The sequence below is a fragment of the Columba livia genome, chromosome 19, assembly GCF_036013475.1.
Source record: "Columba livia isolate bColLiv1 breed racing homer chromosome 19, bColLiv1.pat.W.v2, whole genome shotgun sequence".
Lineage (NCBI taxonomy): Eukaryota > Metazoa > Chordata > Aves > Columbiformes > Columbidae > Columba > Columba livia.
The window spans coordinates 11,339,280-11,358,597 of NC_088620.1; the positions used below are offsets into that span (position 1 = coordinate 11,339,280).

A 19,318-nucleotide genomic window follows, 5' to 3' on the forward strand; every position below is an offset into this window, starting at 1 on the left:
CTGCCGCCTGATTGTCATCAGAGCTGCTGCTTCCCTGGAGCCACGGACATGCAGGACATGGCCTCTTCAGTGCTGGTCTCTCCTCACTTCCACTGTCCTCTTGTGCTCCTGCATTTGTGCTGCGGCTAAGGTCTTGTGTACCTTGTGACAGTCCTGTTGTCGCTACAGTGGCATCCCTGTGGCTGTGGACAGGAGCAGGCCATGGGAAGCACTGTGTGAGATCTGGCCTCACTGCTGGCACCAGCGTGAGCACAGGGGCTCCTCAGGGCAGGGCCAGAAGGCTGGGTACCCTTCCAAAGCTGGTGTCAGGAATACACCCGAGAAGCTGCTCCCTCAGAGGGACTTTTGCTCTCTTGGGATGCCTAATGGAGTCACAGCAACAAGCTCAGAGTGCCAGGGTGATGTGTTAGGAACCAAAGGATGGGAAAATGCTTCTCTTTGTGGTGACACATGTCCATGCAGACAGCACCTGCCTTGGGTCTTATGGCAAATGCTATCCTGGAGAAGAACCAGAAGCTGCCAGGTGATGTCAGGAGATTTCCAGGGACAGCATATGAGTCCCAACTGGCAGTGACTGGCATCTCATAAAATGAGTGACCAGCCAAGGAGGAGCCTCCCAGACAAAAAGGTGAACCTCAGGAGGTCATGGGCTAATGAGAAGAGAGGCTGTGAGGAGCCAGCAGGCAAAGGAACATAAGACTGGAGAGTGTTTCAGGACACCCTCTGGGAAAGGCCCTGGCTGGATCTAGTGCAGCCCTGTCCTGCCCTTTGTGCCATTAGAGACGCCCCACGGTCCTGTCCTTGGCTACTGAGCCAGCTGGGAAGACGCAAAGGGCTCAGCAGCGGTGATGCTCATCCAGCTGGGTCTGCTTCCCACCCCAACCAGCGTGGCCAGTGCAGAGTCACCCCACGACCCCAGGGCACCACAGCCCCTCGCTCTGCAGAGCAGCATCGCCAGATCAGGGCCCTGTGGGGAGCACGGGGAGGGAACCAGGACCAGCCAGAGCAGCCTGGACACCCTCACCTGGGGAAAGGGATGTCCCTGGAGAAGAGCAAGGGAGCGTTTCTGTGTCTGAAGGCTGGAATGCCGGAGAAAGAGAAACCTGTTTCCGCAGACGCTCATTTGGGGCTGGCTGCTCTGCTGCTGGACCAGCACTCTCGTTCTGGCCTGGGGAGAGGGGCTGGCACTGAGGGGCACAGGCCGTCTGTGCTGGGCATCTCCTGGAGCTGACACCAGCAGTCCTGGATTTCCAGTGGTCTCCATGTCCTTGTGCCATGTCCAGGTCCAGCCCTGGTGCTGTGGGGGAGGCTGAGACCCGTCTGTGCCTCCAGCAGCTGCTGTGCCCTTCAGAGGGGCTGGGGCTGTGGGCTGAGTGCCCAGAGCTCTGCAGCCCCTGCGCTGGGCACAGCCGTGGGGCCAGCCCAGCCTGGGCTGCTCTGCTGGGCTGGGCTGGAGAGAAAGCCGGGGCTGTGGGGAGAGCTGGGCAGGGGCTGGGCTGAGCTGGAAAGTGCTGGGAGAGGACACTCAGAGGACACAGCTGGCTGAGCTGCGTGACCATACAGGGGGAGGACGCGCTCCAGCGGGGTGAACTGCAGAGCCAGGACAGGCAAAGGCAGGAGGGAGGAGGCCGCTCTGTGCCCTTGGAGCACGGGCAGACTGGGAAGGTGCCCAGGACATTTGTCTCTCCCGTCGCCATTTCCGGCACTGCACGCCAGGTGCTGGGTCAGGTTTGCTCTCTGTCCATCTCCCTCCTCCCGCGGGACTCGGTGCCTGTGTCAGGGAACAGCCAGCCCTGCCAGAGCAACTCAGGCCTGGCACCAACACAAGGGATCAGAAGGAGAGTGCGGCAGTGGAACGAGAACAGCTCTGGAAGAGCAAGCGCTGGTGCTCCCTGGCACTGCTGCCGTTCCGGGACTGTGTTCCCCTCTACCCCCGCACACGAACTGTCCCTGCAGCTCCACAAAGGCCTTTGAGAAAGGATCTCAGGGAAAAAAATTGTCTTGGAAAGTCCTTTATTTCATTTAAAGACCCAGAGAGCAGGGCTCATTTGCCCAGCCATTAGGTACGAAAACAAAAGCAGACAGTGAATCAGTAAAGGATGAAAACATGAACACAATTTTTAAATCGCATTATCACAACAGATAAAGAAGACAGGTCGAGCCTGCAGTGAGTTACATTAAGACTGCTATGCAGCAGATAAGGGGCAGTTTATTGCTTCAGAACAACATCCAGTCATCAGTTTCCACATGGAGCCGCACATAATATGAGGCCATATAGCTGAAATCAGCACGGAGAGAAGACTTTTGTAGGGAAGACTTTGAAGGGAGCAGCCTGACTTCATGCAGCTGAAAAGCAGAGAGCTGTCAGTGTGCTGAAGGGACGGGGAGAAGTGTCCTGGGGCGAACAGAAACCTGTGGATGACAGAAGGTGGGAGAGATGGGGTTTGCAGAGACTGGCAGGAGTCCTTCCCAGGGCTGAGCGGGATGAGCTTTGGACAGAAGGGAAAATAAAGCAGCTCTCAAGCGTGTTTTGGAGTTAGCGCCACTGTCACTAACAGGAGAAAGAGGACCGTGCTGTAAGGGAACTCCCTGTTCTTCAGGAGAAAAACCAAAGCTTTTCACATCCTTCCCAGCAGTTCTTTTCACTTGTCAAAGCAGGTGTAATTTTTCAGTAATTTGCCTCTGGCATGAAGTTCTTTGAGCAGCGGTTTTGCTCTCAGGGCTATCCCTTTGTTTTAATGATATTTCAGGTGTATTTAAAGGTTACACCTCTTAGACAGAATTGCCTTTTTATGATGCCTGATCAATATATTTTCTCCCTGGTTTTGGTAAGAGGCTGAGAGGTAGAATATCACAGAATCACAGAATCACAGAATCAACTGGGTTGGAAAAGACCTCAGAGATCATCGAGTCCAACCCTTGGTCCAGCTCTAGTCCGTTTACTAGATCACGGCACTAAGTGCCATGTCCAATCTCAGTTTAAAAACCTCCAGGGACGGCGAGTCCACTACCTCCCTGGGCAGCCATTCCAATGCCTGACCACTCTCTCTGTAAAGAATTTCTTTCTAATATCCAGACTAAATTTCCCCTGGTAGAGTTTAAGCCCATGCCCCCTTGTCCTATAGCTGACTGCCTGGGAGAAGAGACCAATCCCCACCTGGCTATAACTTCCCTTCAGGTAGTTATAGAGAGTGATGAGGTCACCTCTAAGCCTCCTCTTCTCTAGACTAAACAACCCCAGCTCCCTCAGCCTCTCCCCATAGGTCTTATGTTCAAGTCCCTTCACTAGTCGTGCTGCTCTTCTCTGGACCCGCTCTAGCACTTCAATGTCTTTCCTGAACTGAGGGGCCCAGAACTGAACACAATACTCCAGGTGTGGCCTCACCAATGCAGAGTACAGGGGAAGGATCACTGCCCTTGTCCTGCTGACCACGCTATTTTTGATGCAGGACAGGATACCGTTGGCCTTCTTGGCCACCTGGGCACACTGTTGGCTCATGTTGAGCTTCCTGTCAATTAGTACCCCCAGGTCCCTTTCTGTCTGACTGCTCTGCAGCCACTCTCTGCCCAGCCTGGAGCGCTGCAGGGGGTTGTTGTGACCAAAGTGGAGCACCCGGCACTTGGCCTTATTGAACTTCATCCCATTGGAATCAGCCCATTTTTCCAGTCTATCCAGATCCCTCTGCAGAGCCCTCCTGCCTTCCAGCAGGTCCACACTCCCTCCCAGCTTGGTGTCATCAGCAAATTTGCTGATGATGGTCTCAATCCCCTCATCTAAATCGTCAATAAAGATGTTAAACAGGACTGGACCCAACACTGACCCCTGGGGACACCACTAGTGACTGGCCGCCAGCTGGATGCAGCCCCATTCACCAGCACTCTCTGGGCCCGGCCCTCCAGCCAGTTCTTAACCCAGCGTAGAGTACACTTGTCCAAGCCACGGGCTACCAGCTTTTGCAAGAGTATATTATGGGAGACAGTGTCAAAGGCCTTGCTGAAGTCCAGATAGACCACATCCACAGCTTTCCCCTCATCCACCAGGTGAGTCACCTGATCATAAAAGGAGATCAGGTTGGTCAGACAGGACCTGCCCCTCCTAAACCCATGCTGGCTGGGTCTGATCCCTTGTCCATCCTGAAGGTGCTGTGTGATTCCATTCAGGATGATCTGCTCCATAACCCTGCCAGGCACCGAGGTCAGGCTGACAGGCCTGGAGTTGCCAGGGTCAGCTCTGCAGCCCTTTTTGTGGACTGGGGTAACATTGGCCAATTTCCAATCATATGGGACCTCCCCAGTGAGCCAGGACTGTTGGAAGATGATGGAGAGCGGCTTGGCAAGTTCTTCTGCTAGCTCCCTCATCACCCTAGGATGGATCTCATCTGGTCCCATAGACTTGTGAGGATCCAGATGGCTCAGTAAATCACCAACTATTTCCTCCTGGAATACAAGGGGCCTATTTGGCTTCCTATCTCTGTCAACCACCTCCAGAGATGAGTTGTCCTGAGGGCCACCTGTATTACTGGTAAAAACTGAGGCAAAGTAGGTGTTAAGTACCTCAGCTTTCTCCTCATCTTTGTTAACTATATTTCCTTCAGAGTCCAACAGAGAATGGAGGTTTTCCTTGCCCCTCCTTTTGTTATTAACATATTTGAAGAAGGACTTTTTATTATCCCTGACAGAATTGGCCAAGTTAACTTCAAATTGCAGTTTTGTTTCCCTGATTTTTTTTCTGCATGATCTAGCTATTTCCATAAATTCTTCATAAGTAACCAGCCCTTTTCTCCACAGTCAGTAAAGTCTCTTTTTATTCCTGATTTCATTCAGAATCTCCCTGTTTAGCCACGCCGGTTGTCTCCCCCGCTGGCTAGCCTTTTGGCACACTGGTATAGCCTGTTCCTGTGCACTCAAAACCACCTGCTTGAATCATGTCCAACCCTCCTGGGCCCCCTTGTTTTCAAGCATTGTTTCCCAGGGTATGCTCTGAACTAGACTTCTGAATAGGCAAAAATCTGCCCTCCGGAAGTCCAGCGTAGAGGTTTTGTTAATGGTTCTCCCTGCATCTCTGAGTATTGAAAAGTCTATTATTTCATGGTCGCTATGCCCCAGGCGGCCTCCAACCACTACATCTTCCACCAGCCCTTCTCTATTTGTAAACAGTAGGTCTAGCGGGGTCTTGCCCCTGATGGGCTCATTTACCACCTGATGAAGGAAATTGTCCTCTATACACTCTAGGAACTTCCTAGACTGCCTCTTCTGTGCAGTACTGAGCTCCCAGCAGATATCCGGCAGGTTAAAGTCACCCACAAGAACAAGGGCCGTTGATTTTGAGACATCTGCCAGCTGCTTGTAGAATAATTCATCTCCTTCATCGTCCTGGTTGGGCAGTCACCCACGAGGATGTCAGCCTTGTTGGACTTCCCCCTGATTCTGGTCCACAGGCACTCAACCTTGTCACTGCTGACCTCAAGTTTACCAGAGTCGAGTGACTCTCTAACATATAAAGCCACCCCTCCACCTCTCCTACCCTGCCTGTCTTTTCTGAAGAGCTTGTAGCCACACATAGCAGCACTGCAGTCATATGAGTCATCCCACCATGTTTCTGTGATGGCAACTATGTCATAGCTTTCCTGCTGCACGATGGCTTCCAGCTCCTCTTGTTTGTTGCCCATACTGCGTGCATTAGTGTACACGCACTTCAATTGGGCTGCTGATTTCCCTCTTATTCGGGCTTTCCATCCTTAGGCGGATCTTTGGATAGCCCGGTTTCAATCCCTTCCCCCTTCAAACCTAGTTTAAAGCCCTCCTGATCAGCCCTGCCAGCTTATGGGCTATAGTCCTCTTGCTCTCCCTAGAAGGATGAAGCCCATCTGATTTGAGGAGACTAGGTACCACGGAGCTTGCCCCGTGGTGAAAAAACCCAAAATTTTGATGGTGACACCAATCCTTAAGCCACCTGTTGATGAGATGGGCTTTTCTGCTCCTCTCTTTATTTAGCTCCTCATCCATCCCAGCTAGCACAGGAACTGAGGCAAATAATGCGCACTAGAACACTTGCTTCTGGGCATCAGACAAAAGTGTAGCCATTGATGGTAAGTATGTTGCTCTATGAAAAGCTTAATGACCAGTCTTAGGAAGCATTTGGCTGTAATGAGGTTCAGCCCTCCACAGATGCAGTTAACGCAGTAGAATTCGGTGGGTTTAGCTGGCGTCTGTCTCCCCGAGCAGGGAAAGGACAGGACGCCCTCCTGCCCACACTGGGCCCATACGGGCAGGTCCACAGCAGCCAGCGTGGGGCAGGAGCAAGTACGCAGCCAAAGCGGGTGCTGAGGCACACGTGTGCTCTGCACAGAGCTCCGTGTGTCCCGGCTCCTCTCACCTTCTTTGTGGAGAGCAAAGCAACAGAATGATGTTGGGAGTGGCCCCTGGCTCCCGCGGGGCTCAGCTCTTGTGCAGCCAGCGCTCAGGGCCACGGCAAAAACACCTGTAAGGGGGCAAGCGGGACCGGCTGTAGTTCAGCTGAAAGGGTCAGGGTAGGGTGTGATTTCTGCTTCCCTGTTGACTTTTCTCTGGCACAAAAGCACACAAATAATCCAGAGAAGCATTCTGCTGGAAACACAGCCATGAGCAAGGCTAGGGTGAAACCTTTTTCAGTATTTTTGATGAAATCAACATTCTACCTTTTGATCTACCACTACAAAATTTATACTTTGCATAGGATAAGTGGAAGAACATAACAGAAAGTATATATGATGTGGTTGTGATGCTTTTAATTATATTCCTTTCACTGGAAGGGTATGAAATACCGATAAAAATAAAACTGGATGCAATATAATATGAAGCTAGAGTGGGGACTATGGAAGGGGTTATAATACCCCTATTTGTCAAAAAATAAGACAGGGTCTTGTATTGATTTTTGCTCCAAGAGATGCATTAGGGCTTATTTTCAGGGGATGTCTTCTTTTCCATGAACAACAATCTACATTTATTCTTGAACAAATAATCAACATTTATTCAAATATAGTCATATCATCACATTCTGGAACTCTCCAAACCCTGAATTCCATAATGAATTTCTTGTGACTCTGTTTCGTTTAGAACCATTGGCCCAAATCTCTCACGTCTATCAATAGTGGTTTCCCTAAACACCCTGCTCATAGCGCATTGACAGCGCAACTGTCGTGATTTTATCCCATGAGCTTCACCCTGGTCACCACCTCTCGCAGTCCGGCTTCACAGAGTTTCCACGCTGATTTCCCTCCATTCTATTTTCAATGTAGTCAATAATTTCCATGTGCAATTGGTCCTTGAAGAGCTTGTTTATTGCAATATCAGGAGACTGAAGATGGGCAGTCATTCCCGCGGGAACCTTTATTTGGCTGTTTTTCTCTTTTGAAGAAGTTCTTTGTGTCCTCAGCTGTCCGTGCTGGCTGGATTCCAGACTAGCAGAGCTCTTCGGCCACCTTGCAAAACAAGCAGCAGCATTAAATCAACCCGGTTCCTTATAACTGCTTGTGTGCACCTTTTTCAGTTTCAAGAATATAAATGCCTGAAACACTTTCAATCTTGTCCTTCTTGCTCTCAGTAATGATGAGAGGTGGGGCTTTATTTCCATCCAGATGAATTGCCAAAATACAAGTAACACGTGCACTTTCATAACCAGGGGAGGGAATGTAGACTGAGGAGGCACCCGGCTGGCCGGCTGTTGTGCGAGATCCTTGGCCCATAAACTCTGCAGCTGCATCCCCAGCAATCCTGGTGGAAGGTTGGTATTTAGAAAAGCCGATGCCATCAACAACGAACTTGAATGCAAGTGCACGTTTAGTAACTTCAGCATCTTCCAGCTTAGACAGTGTTGCTGATCGGCTTAGAGACAGTTCCCATTGCTGGAGGGACCATCCGGCCAGTGCTGCGATGCTTTGAGTTCTTCTGGGGATATTTCTAACTGTGGCGCCATTGCAAAGACAAATTCTTGCGCGTCAGCCCTGCACACAGCCAAAGCCTTTGCCAATCTGGGTGTGTTGGCGCTCGCCAGCCTGTATTGTTTTGGTTCTTGTGGCATCTTCCGAGTGCGATTCTTTTGGGGGTGTCTGTTTTTCTTGGTGAAGGTCTGTCTGTCCTGCTGCATTCTATTGCCAATTAATTTTACTTTTTTACATGTGTAGCTACCTGGACACTATTTAAATTGACTTTTTTTATGAAATGTAACCAGGGCTTATTTTTTGAGTAGGGCTTGTGTTTTGAACATCCTCAACAATCTCAAAAAATCAGACCAGGGCTTCTTTTCGGTGTAGGTCTCATTTTCATGGAAAAAGGGTAGAGATGGCTACAGCTGTATACAACATAAAATAGATTCTGTATCAAGTGTTTGAACCCGAACCTTTTTCCTTACACTCTCTTCATAATTTTTAAGACAGTTTTGGTATTTTTCCGGGCAAAGGGTTTCAATGTCATGTTTTTGAATGAAATCAAAAGTCCCACATCCAACAACTTCTCCTGCTTCTCCCACTTTCTCAGAGGCTCATGTCTGATGAAGTAATGATCTAATAAGCTCTAAGTGATCAACCTATCTAATAATTATCTTTATGCAAGAGCAATTTTTAAAATACACTTTATGAACCAGAGGAGGTGATTTTCATACTTCTCTCTCACGTCTTTGATGCTGCTCACACCAAACGAAGTGAAAGCTGCTGTCTGGTGGTTTAAGCTTTTGTGTGCTGCTGAATGATGACAAACACCAGCAGATACCCCATGTGTGCTGTGCGAAAACCGTGAAGCTTTTGGTTCTTGGCTGATCTGGAACAGGATCTCACTTTCACGCTGTAGAACTGTCAATAGCGGCTTCTCCAGTCAGAAATGAGTCACATTGCGTGTGCACATTTGCAGGCGGTGGTCGAGCTCCTCGAACACGGGGCTGACCCCAACCTGCCGTTGAGCAGAGCGGTGGGAAGTGCCCTGTGTGCGGCCGTGAGCACAGCGTACGAACAGCAGAGAACAGCAGCGCAGAGGATCGCCTTGGTGAGACTACTTCTGGGGCTTGATGGGGTTTTTTAAGCTTCAGGAAAACAGTGATTTTTGTCAGTGCACTGAATCCCAGTTCTCTTTAATGAGTAAGCCGGTTTTTTTCCTAGAACAATGAATTTGTGTTTGTTCCTAATGCTGTTTGTTTCTGTCCTGAGGAGCAGAGGTTTTGTATGGAAATTCATTTTAATGTTTGAGTAAAGAGGATGATAACCTCCGTGTCTAGAAGAAGAAAAACTACATTAAAGTCAGACGGAATGTTTGTAGTGCCCACAACCCCGTCAAATCTGACTGTCGCTTTGTTTAAAAACTCAATCAGCATCCACGTGAAGAGAAACACTCTGTGTTTGGTTGTTGCTGTGGAGTGGTCGATGACAATGCACTTTCTCCTCTCTGGTGAGGCCAGTGGCCGTGTTTGGCCCGTGCAATCCGGTTTCTGTCCTCAGCCCGGGCTGATCTCGGGGGTCAGGACGCTGCAGCTGAGGCTCTGGCGTGGAGCCGGTTCCCCCGCTGGGTTCTGTTCTCCCCCTTCCTCACTAGTTGTCGCGGCTTCATTTGTCACTGCAGGATTGGGAGATATCTCGAAACAAAAAGCAACTGCCTGCAAGAAGGTTTTACCTAAAAAAGAGATATGACAATTTGTCAACAGCCGTAAAGGGACAAAGAAACGTGTGGTTCAGTGCGCAGAACAGTCTCACAAATAGAGATGAGGCTCTGATGCCCGGTCCTGTCTCTTTAGCTCTGGTGTGATCACAGTTTTTTTGGGAAGGTTTTCTTTTTACTTGGATGTACAATGATTTGCTTTCTGCAGGTTGATAAACTGCTTGAAGCTGGCGCCAATATCCTTGCACCGGTTCCTCTTCGGGAAGGACAGACCAAAGCTGTGGGAACAGCTGTTGACTATGCCTATTTTAAATATTATCAGGTATGACTTCAGCAAGTACTGTGCATTCGCATCCATTCAAATACATGGCCTGTTGTGTCCTGATTAATTGTCTAAAGCCTTCTGCAGAGGCTTTCATGGAAATTTGCTTTTTCCCTTCATTTGTTGTGAGACTTGGTTCAGCACCAGGAGCAGCGTTAATCACTTAAGTCTGAACACCTCTAGCAGTTTTGCCTGTGAAGACAATCCTTCCTGTCACACATTATAGAAAGATTCCATCCATGATTGGATTGGAAAGAGTTAACCGTAATCTCAAACCCAGGCATTAAAACCAAAAGTCACGTGTGTTTCTGTGAGGCTGTAATCAAATCAGGTGAAGTTATTATGGCTTGTGTGGTATGTTGTAAGCGATGACAGGACATTATTGATCAAACTTGAAAATAATGGATTTTCTAAATAAAATATATATTTAAGTAAACATGTATAAAAATATTAATTATATAATATATGCTATACATTGTACATAAAATAACTAATATATATATATTTACTAAATAAATAAATGGACTTACTAAAGTCGTCCTTAATCACTTGTTAATGCCTTAGAAAAAGAATCTTACTATGAAGTATAACTAATAAATTTCTATTTTTTTTTCTGGATATGTTAGTTTAAAAAACGTTTTAAAGGCCTGGGATTGTGTGACACTTCTAATCAGAACTAACATAAGGTCGTTTTTAATAGCTGGCTTATTAACAAGAAGGCTTACATGGTAAGCAGATCGCTTACCTCTGGAGTACGAACAGTTGTTCTGAAAAGGACAAAAGTAGCGGTGCACCCTGTTCATGGAGCGGCCTGGCGAGAGCTGAGGGGGGTTTGCATCTCACACCGATCTTCTGCGTAGACATTAAATTGCAATTTCTTTGCTTGCAACCACAGCTGATCGTCAAACAGGAAAAGAATTAAATTAAGCTATTTATAGCTGTAATCACAGCTCAGACTTGACCACCATACTTACCTTCCTGCCTTGCTCCGGACTCTTGCTTGTGCTCTCCTTCCTGGCACTTGCTACAGGGTAGTGGTTTGGGCATTGAGGGCCAGAGCCTGCACAATCCATGCCCTCTGGCTGCTCATTCCAATAAATTCTGTGGTGCTTCCTGAGGTGCTGGGGAGGAGCTCTGCACAACGAGGGCAGCATCCCCAGGAGACTTTCAAGGCCAGGCTGGGCGGGGCTCTGAGCAACCCGATCTAGTTGAGATGTCCCTGCCCATTGCAGGGGTTGGACTAGATGACCTTTAAAGGTCTCTTCCAACCCAAAATGTTCTATAGTTCCCCCTTGAACAAACACTTGAAAATTGTTTAGTTGTTGACCACTCAACAAACTGATAAATGGAACAACTTGAATGTCGGACGTGGACACGTCCTGTGCCCAGTGTCACTGACTGAGCTCCACGCCACGACCCAGCAGGGATGATGCTGTGCTTTTAGAACAGCTTGGCTTTAACTCGGAAGTACTTGTGTGTTAGTGCCCCCATGCACCGGGGGATTAACTCCTGGCATGTTGCAGGATACGAGAATTGCTCACACACCGTACCACGTACTGTCAGCATCTGAGCAGGAGGTTCTTCAAACACGCCGATCGCTGCTGGAACACATTACAGTGAAGCTCCGTGAGTGTGTCATCCTGAAAGAGAAAGAGTGGGATCAAGAAAAGTTGAGAAGATCCAAGAAATGTGAGTTCAAGTTTCAGAATAGCTCGAGATTAAGTGTACCATCACCTGCTGTGAAGGGGCATTTATTGTTGTCATTCCAGTGTTACTGTCTGAAAAGGTTACTCCTGATAAAATCGGCTCCTACATATGTGGTAGGGGATGCAGAGGTTCTGCAGACATTAACAAGACATTGTGAAGAAAATCTGAGATCAGTGCCTGTCAGCTGCTTCCTGGTAAATCCTTGCGCAAGATCCATTACCATGTGTTAAACAGCGATTGAGGAGCTCGCTCCTCTTTCTTTACATCTTTGTGTTGGGTGTGGGTAGCAGGACATCTATCAGGACTGTGGCCATCTAGTGTATTTTAATTCCTTATGGCAACTTACTCCCATTGTATAATATCAATGCTCTTCTGCTATTAGAGTAGCAACAATGAATACACAAATTAAGATGATTTGAGTTACATTCTCAGTGGCGTTCAAACCTGTGATGGAATCAGGCTCAGCGTCCAAGCGCCCGAATACCAGACTTTGGGGCAGAAGGTGTTTCACTTGGGAAGTGAACCCTGAATCGTTACCCTTGCAGTTCGACATCACCAGTGACTCTGCGGCTTGGCAGGAGCAGGAAGTAAATTGTCTGTATAATTCCTTTCTCTTGGCTGTGATGTAGCAACTTGTCTCCTTTTTCCTTGGCTTCTGAAGCTTGTTGGTGGAAGACGCATTTTATTCTGTAGATTCAAATGTTACACGGTGGACAGAGCCAAGCAGACTTTTAATGAAGGAGGAGAATACTGATTTTTGTTTTCCCTCTGCCCTCTCATGCTGGTGTAGTGGATTCAGCTGTTCACACACGTGTTTCAAAGAAGAAAGGAGGCAGCCTTTGTGTGGAAGAAGTGAGGTAGGGCAAAGATACTGCACCATGCATTGTCTGTTCTTAGTCAAAAATACTATGCCCTGTTGTTTTTTTGTTTTTTTCTTTTTCCTCATTGTAACTATTGTCACTGTGCCTTTGTCTCCTTTCTCATTTTCCCCTCTCATCTATGCAGACTCACCAGCTGCAGTTTGCTTCTTTCTCTGCTCTGATCTCATCGCTCCTTTCCAGCTCCGCACTTTGCCGTGAGAGCCTGCACAATATTCAGTCTTCCTGTGGGACGCAGTGTGTCCTTGTGCTTTAAGCCAATTAATGACATCAGTAGCTTTGAGTAGCGTGCAAATGATGAGAAATAGACCCACACAAATTTTGTGGCTTACAATTCTCCAGAAACTGCAGGAACAACTTGTACAATTTGGGTGTTATTCTTGGAACTGTGTATTAACAAAAGTTCCAATAATAACGGAATACTTGTCTCAAGGATACTGAGCTCTGTATCAGTTTCTCGTCCTGCGGGATGCTCACAGGCTTCTGAACTTGATCTCAGTGTTCGACTGCAGAGGAACTAACACAGGTGTCGGGAACTGGGGCACGTTTGAGGTAGCATTTTTGCTGAATTGAGATGGATCAATAATAGCATAAGATGCAGAAATAGCCAGAAGAACAGAAAGTGAACTAAAATAAAACCTGGAAGGTTAAAGTCACGCACAAAGATTTTACAAATAGATCTCAGGGATGACGCACAGAGACTGATGAAACCTTGTTGAAACTTGCCAGCTATTGGGAAAGGATTTGTAAATGCTTTTTAAAAGGCTGTAAATGCACAGCCCAGCTTGCACTTCACTCTGACATTGAGTTTCCCAGACCTGCTGGACACGTCAGCCCAAGCACTGGGTTTGACGTTCCAGCTTTGGAATAACTGTTGCAGTGCAGTGGTCTGTGGGTGTCCCTGTTTGTCTCTGCAGGATTCCAGGGGGTTCTGTGAGGGCTTTTTTAGGTTCACCAGCATGGCTTTGTTGTCTCTGGCCGTATGTAGTCTGGTCTGCCTCTCAGTTTGAAAGGGCCACGTCCAGACCCAGCGTCAGGAGCGCACTGAAGCACGGCGAGCGTCGCTGCTCGGTGTCAGCGCGGGGCTGTTGGTTTGGCTGTGTTCCTCACTAGGACACTTGGCTTTTCCGGGGCTGTTTCTGGGGCTGGTTTAGCAGCGGGTGTGCAGCCCGTTCCTCACGGACTCCTGTGCTAAACTACAGCATCCTGTTTCTTTATTGTTGAATATTATTTAGATATTGTAACCATTTTGATTTAGTTTTACTGTGATCTGCAAACATGCTTGAGGAAAACCCTAAACAAACAGTAATGTGCTTTCATTTTACAACCACCTTTGCTCTAGACTACCATTCTTCAAGTACTGCTACCAGTGTGGCCGCTCGGTCGGTGTTCAGCTGTTGCCGTGCACGCGTTGTCACGAAGTCTTCACCTGCAGTGAGACCTGCAGAAGGAACGCCTGGAGCCAGCAGCACAGGCAGGAGTGCTCGGGGTCGCTGGGTAAGTCCCGTGTGGTTCCTGTGTGGGTGCAGTGGTCCGTGTGTGTGCACTGACCTGATGTGTCTTCCGTGTAACAGACCAGTAAAAGGTGTTTTATGGAGGAATATAAATGAAAAAGTTGAGTTCATTCACTCGAATAGCTGTGTTTTTTGTAAACCCACCAGCTTTAGGAGAGATGCTACTGTGTCGTTACTCTCAGTTTCAAGAGAGAAGAATCTCTGGGGTGAATACAGGTCAAAGGAAACACGCCTAGTTACCATCGACATCAATAGATGACACTGCAGGGCGAAGGATCACAAGAGATCGCAGAAGCTAGGCAGAGTGGAGTTTTCTGTACAAACTCCTTAATCATCTCTGTGTGTATATTAGAAGATAAATCAATGAGATTTCTGACTTTTATGCATTAAATTGTTGATAACACACTACTGTGATTCTTGGAAACCACACTTGTGCTGCTAAAAATGAAGCCACATTACACACACAACACACTACATAGCAGAAGACTAGTGTGGTAGAAATTATACAGTTTTAATTCTATAACAGATTGAATGAGAAATCTGTCCCATGTGGAGAGGGGTGCAGAACTGCTGAAAAGCACAGGCTGCCTGGAGCTTTTAAATTGGAATACATGTAAAACCTTGTGTGTTGGGGACAGTGAGGTCTCTCCCACTGGAGACAAGTTATATCAAGCATACGTGCTGACCGGTAGGGGCTCTGAATAGAATCACGCTACTTAGAATAGAATAGAATAGAATAGAATAGAATAGAATAGAATAGGACTAGAAATAAAACTACAAGGACAAATGGTTGGTAATATGGCAGCTGTACACTGGAAGACTTAAACATGCAAAAATTACATTCATTCAGAATGCAGCATTTTACTATCTTGTCTTTAAAAAGACAGGGTAGGGATGCAGGTGGGTTATACTAGGATGCTAATTAGTAATTACTTAAGTCACTGCTTATTTTGGTAGCAATTCCTTTCCTGTATGGCAAACGCCAAATTTCATTCAATTCAGATTCAGTGAATTAAATTCAGAACAAGTGTGAATGTCTTTCTGTAGACACATTTTTTCTCAGCAATGAAGACATTTCTTTTTAAGTAGTGTCTTCTTTTCCAGTTAATTTTGAGGTAGAAAGGTGCTTTGGTGGTTTTTGTTGTAGCTTGGTTGGTTCGTTTTGTCTTTTCTCTGCCATGTTTATTGTTAATTTAAAAGGACCCGAAAACCCCTGACTCAGACCAGCTGGAGCAACTCGGTCTGTTGCTCTGGGAGCCTCTGGTGCCCTCTGCCCTGTTTCCTCATTCCTGTGCTTTTCACTCTATGGAAATGCAATTAACATTTATTTCATAGCTTATGAGCAAAACTCTCCATGTTTGAGCCCTGGTGGGATTAATAAATTCTCAGACATGTTCACTAGAAGAAACAAGTGTCATTTGCACTCCCGTGTGTGGTCATTGTTCGTTAGGAGGTTCATAGTTGAGCCATAACTACCTGAGAGTCGTGTCTGGTGAGGTTGTATTTGATAAACTGTGCCAAAATGGGAACTTTCTCAGGTCTTGTACCGGCTTCCAGTTCATTATTCCAGAGAAACCAAAGGTCACCCACAGAAATATGGGCAGGTTTGTTGTTCCTTTTATTTTATTTTGTTTTCCAGAGAAGCGTACAAGTCAAGCAGCTCCGGACGCGAGCAGGGCAGGATTGAAAAAGAATGTCACTGGCAAAAAGGGGGAAAAGGGAAGAGAAGGAAAAGAGGACAGAAGAGGTGGAACAAAGAGTAAAGCTGGGACTGGAGGAAGAGAGCGGCACAGGAAGAACAACTGACTTGTTTCATGTTGCACCTGCTGTTGTGAGGACAGGTGTTAATACCGCTGCACTTTGTGTGTTGTACTCCACTTCTGCTGAAGTGATCTGATGTGTTTTGAGAAACTAAACCCAAAGCATCTCCCTAAGATACCATGTGGCTCGAGGATGATAATGCCATCAAAAAGCAGTGTGTGTTACGTATTTAAGTAAATGTCTTCAATTAGAAGTACAGTGAACCTCAGATTGATTTTAATTGTATAATGCTACATATATGTTTTAAAAAGCAATATTGCCCATTATTAAACTTCATTACGACTATTCCCTCCTGTGGGAAACACAGGGCCTGTTTGGCAACTGGACTTGCTCTCTAGGGAGTTATTTTGCTTCATGGGGGGCTCAGATCTGGGATCCTGGGGAGAGTTTGCTGAGGACTGTTCAACCCTTAGACTGTTACCCCTTGATTTAGCCCACATGGGCACTGACAATCCTGCCAGGAAAGTCTCCGAGCATATAAAATGTGACCATGTGGCTCTGGGGGTGAGAGTCAAGGTCAAGGGGGCCCAGATGGTTTTCTCCTTGATCCAAGTGGAAAGGCTTAAGGAGGAGTGGCTGGGTCTTGAAGTTCAGCACCTTGTTGTGCAGCTGTGTCACTGACCATGGTTTGACTTTAAAACCGCAGGACCACACAGGGGGTCAAGGACCGGTGGGGAGGGGTGGAATCCATCTGACAAAGTCACCAGCTGGCCAGCTTGAGGAGACTAAGAATAATAGGAGGGAAATGATGGCCCACATTCACGTGAGAAAGTGGTGGACTGGCCTGGTAAGCAAAGGTGTAGATTGATGCGGTTGAGAGTCCTCCAGGTGAAGAGAGCGAGCGGAATGGGGCCCACCTGTCAGCGACGTGCTGAGAGGACACCGGGGGTAGCTCGTCTTGAGAAACCAGCGCGACTGTTACACCCCGTGGAACCCCCGCCCACAGCAAAAGCCACACGCTCCCCCAGCGGGACGGGGCAGGATCGGGAAACTAAAGGCAACCTGGGCTGAGGTAAGAACAGTTCAATGGAACAGCGGAAAAAGAAACAAAGCAAACCAAACCAAACCCACCAAACAAAAAACCCCACCACAGTAACAACAATGATGAAAGAATAGACAAAGCAATGGATATACAGCACAACCTCTTGAAGAGAAGCTGCCAAATTCATGTATACTATGATTAAAAAACGTACCCATCATTAACCAATTGATACGAGATCAATGCTTTCTGACCACCTGCAAAACGAGGGGATATTTTTCAAGTTTTAGATCCTTCTGCAAGACAAGAGGGAGACAGAAGATTAAGTGACACATTGTTTAGAAGCAGAGTGCTTAGTTTGTATTTAACTAATAATTAATGGACGTATTTTAAGAAAAAACAACTATAACTAACATCATCAATTATTTCTTAGTATAGACGTATGTCAAATTTTTCAAAAATTGTAATGCATATGTAATAATTATGTGAATATAAGCAATACAAGAGCATCCAGTCGCTGGAGCACTGATGGAGGATGATCCCCAGCGCTGACAAAATAAAGAACGCTGCTTCACAGTGTAACTGACTCTGCTGTTCAGTCTATTTCTTCGTTTTGCTCTCCCCACGTGGCGATCCTGCCGCTGCCTCCTCCAGAGCTGCAGGTGGATTCCTGCCTGCGGCCTGTGCTGGAACCAGCACCAAACCACACGGGCCAGAGAGAAGCGAGAGCGTCCGGACTCCCCTGCTCCGAGAGAGCCCCCCCGGGCAGCCCCAGCACCGGCACGACCCACGACCCACTCAGGTACCGAACGGCCCTCGGCTAGTTCTGGGGCTGCTGTTGCGGCTGCGTCACCCCAAGGTGCTTGTGGAAATGAACCCTCTCGGGTGACCCAGCAGAATTCTGAACAGCCAGATCCTCGTTTTTGAGTCACAACCGTCATGTTTAGGGCACAACGCTACTCAATTTTTATTGTCCTCTAAATTTTTGCATTGCACGTACCGTATTTTACCTGTATGTTCGGCACATTTTTAGAGTGCACGTCCCATTTTCACCTGTATATTCACCACATTTTTAGCAGTGCATGTACCGTATTTTACCTGTATATTCACCACATTTTTAGTGGTGCACGTCCCATATTTTACCTGTATATTCACCACATTTTTAGCAGTGCATTTACCGTATTTTACTTCTGTAGTCAACAGATTTTTTGTGGTGCAGCTAGCGTATTTTACCTGTATATTCTTAAAGGCACAAAACCCTATTTAAGGGTCCCAGAGCCTCAGTTTTGAGCCTAAATACTCACTTTCAGAGTCCAATTTTTAATTGACACTTAGATGGCCGAGGGCTGACATTTTAAATACCACATAAAAGAGGCAAGTGGACGCCCTGCCCCTCCCAGCCTGGGTGGTGGGTCACAGGAGGCCCTTTGTGACCCGCTCTGTGACACCACACGGTGCCATATACAGCCGGCGTGGCCGCGGCCCTGCACTGTCTGACAAGACAGCGACGGGACAGGACAGGAGCGCGGAGCTGGCGAGGAGACCCCGAGCACAGCCCACGACTTTCGCTGCCAGCCCCGGCACTTCAAAGCACAGAGGCCTTTCCCTGAAGTTCCCCCTTGCCCCACAGCACAGAGGCCTTTCCCTTGAGTTCCCGTCCTTCCCCCCCACTTCCCTCCATTTCCAGTTTCACACAATGGCAGAGAGGACCCCCCCCAACACCCCCAGGGTGGCCTGGGAAGAGGTGGAGGCTTCCCAGGAGAGCAGCTCTCTGCTGGATCCCTGCGAGGCCACCATGGTCCAGCCGATGCAGACCGGTGAGTGCGGGGCCGCCTCGGGGCTGGGCAAGGGTCCGGGCCAGTGAGCGCGACCAGCTCGATGCCGGGATCACGTTTCCTTGGCACAGCGCAGCCCTGCAGGTGGGGGACACGGCGCTGCTTGAACACCAGGGCTGCCCAGAGCAGCTGGGAGCCGGCCCCAGCACCGCCGCCCTCCTCAGCCGTGCTGAGCTTCAAGCTCTTTTCATGCTTGGGGAAGCTTGTTGGCAAAGGTGCCGTGTCCGACTGACTCTTCTGTGTTTCCCCTCTGTGTAGATGAGACACTGCCAGAGGAGAAACCAGAGCTCCAACCCGAATGGGACGCTGCCAGCACCTGGTCGATTTCTTCACTGGACAGCAGCAACATGGCCAGGGTAACGAGCTCCCGCCCTTTAGGGACTCTTGTCTGTCATGGTCAGGAGACGTGTGCGAGCAAAGGGACCCAGAATCAGTGTGGCTGGCGTGGCCTCACCGTCCCTGGTGAGGGGGTTCCTGCTCTCCCCAAGTAGGGAGTGCGCGAGGGTGGCACTGCAGTGTCCCAGCAGCCGCTCCAGCCGTCCTGGACACCAGGGAGCCCTGGTTCCCTGCAGGGCAAACACATGATGCCCCTGCTCCCAAGCCTCCTCCCTCCACCTGGGGAGCCTCTGCTCTAGTCCTGC

The 19,318-nt window shown here is 48.2% G+C and overlaps 1 protein-coding gene across 1 annotated transcript; it reads left to right on the forward strand.

Annotated features, from left to right (window-relative positions):
* Nucleotides 1–7,787: 7,787 nt before the first annotated feature.
* LOC135575865 (ankyrin repeat and MYND domain-containing protein 1-like) lies at nucleotides 7,788–17,562 on the forward strand. The gene is made up of 6 exons (XM_065036250.1): nucleotides 7,788–9,015; nucleotides 9,830–9,943; nucleotides 11,467–11,632; nucleotides 12,441–12,507; nucleotides 13,871–14,025; nucleotides 15,682–17,562. The coding sequence occupies exons 1-6, from the start codon at nucleotides 8,854–8,856 to the stop codon at nucleotides 15,846–15,848; spliced, it is 831 nt and encodes a 276-aa protein (XP_064892322.1). The 5' UTR covers nucleotides 7,788–8,853; the 3' UTR covers nucleotides 15,849–17,562.
* Nucleotides 17,563–19,318: the final 1,756 nt, after the last annotated feature.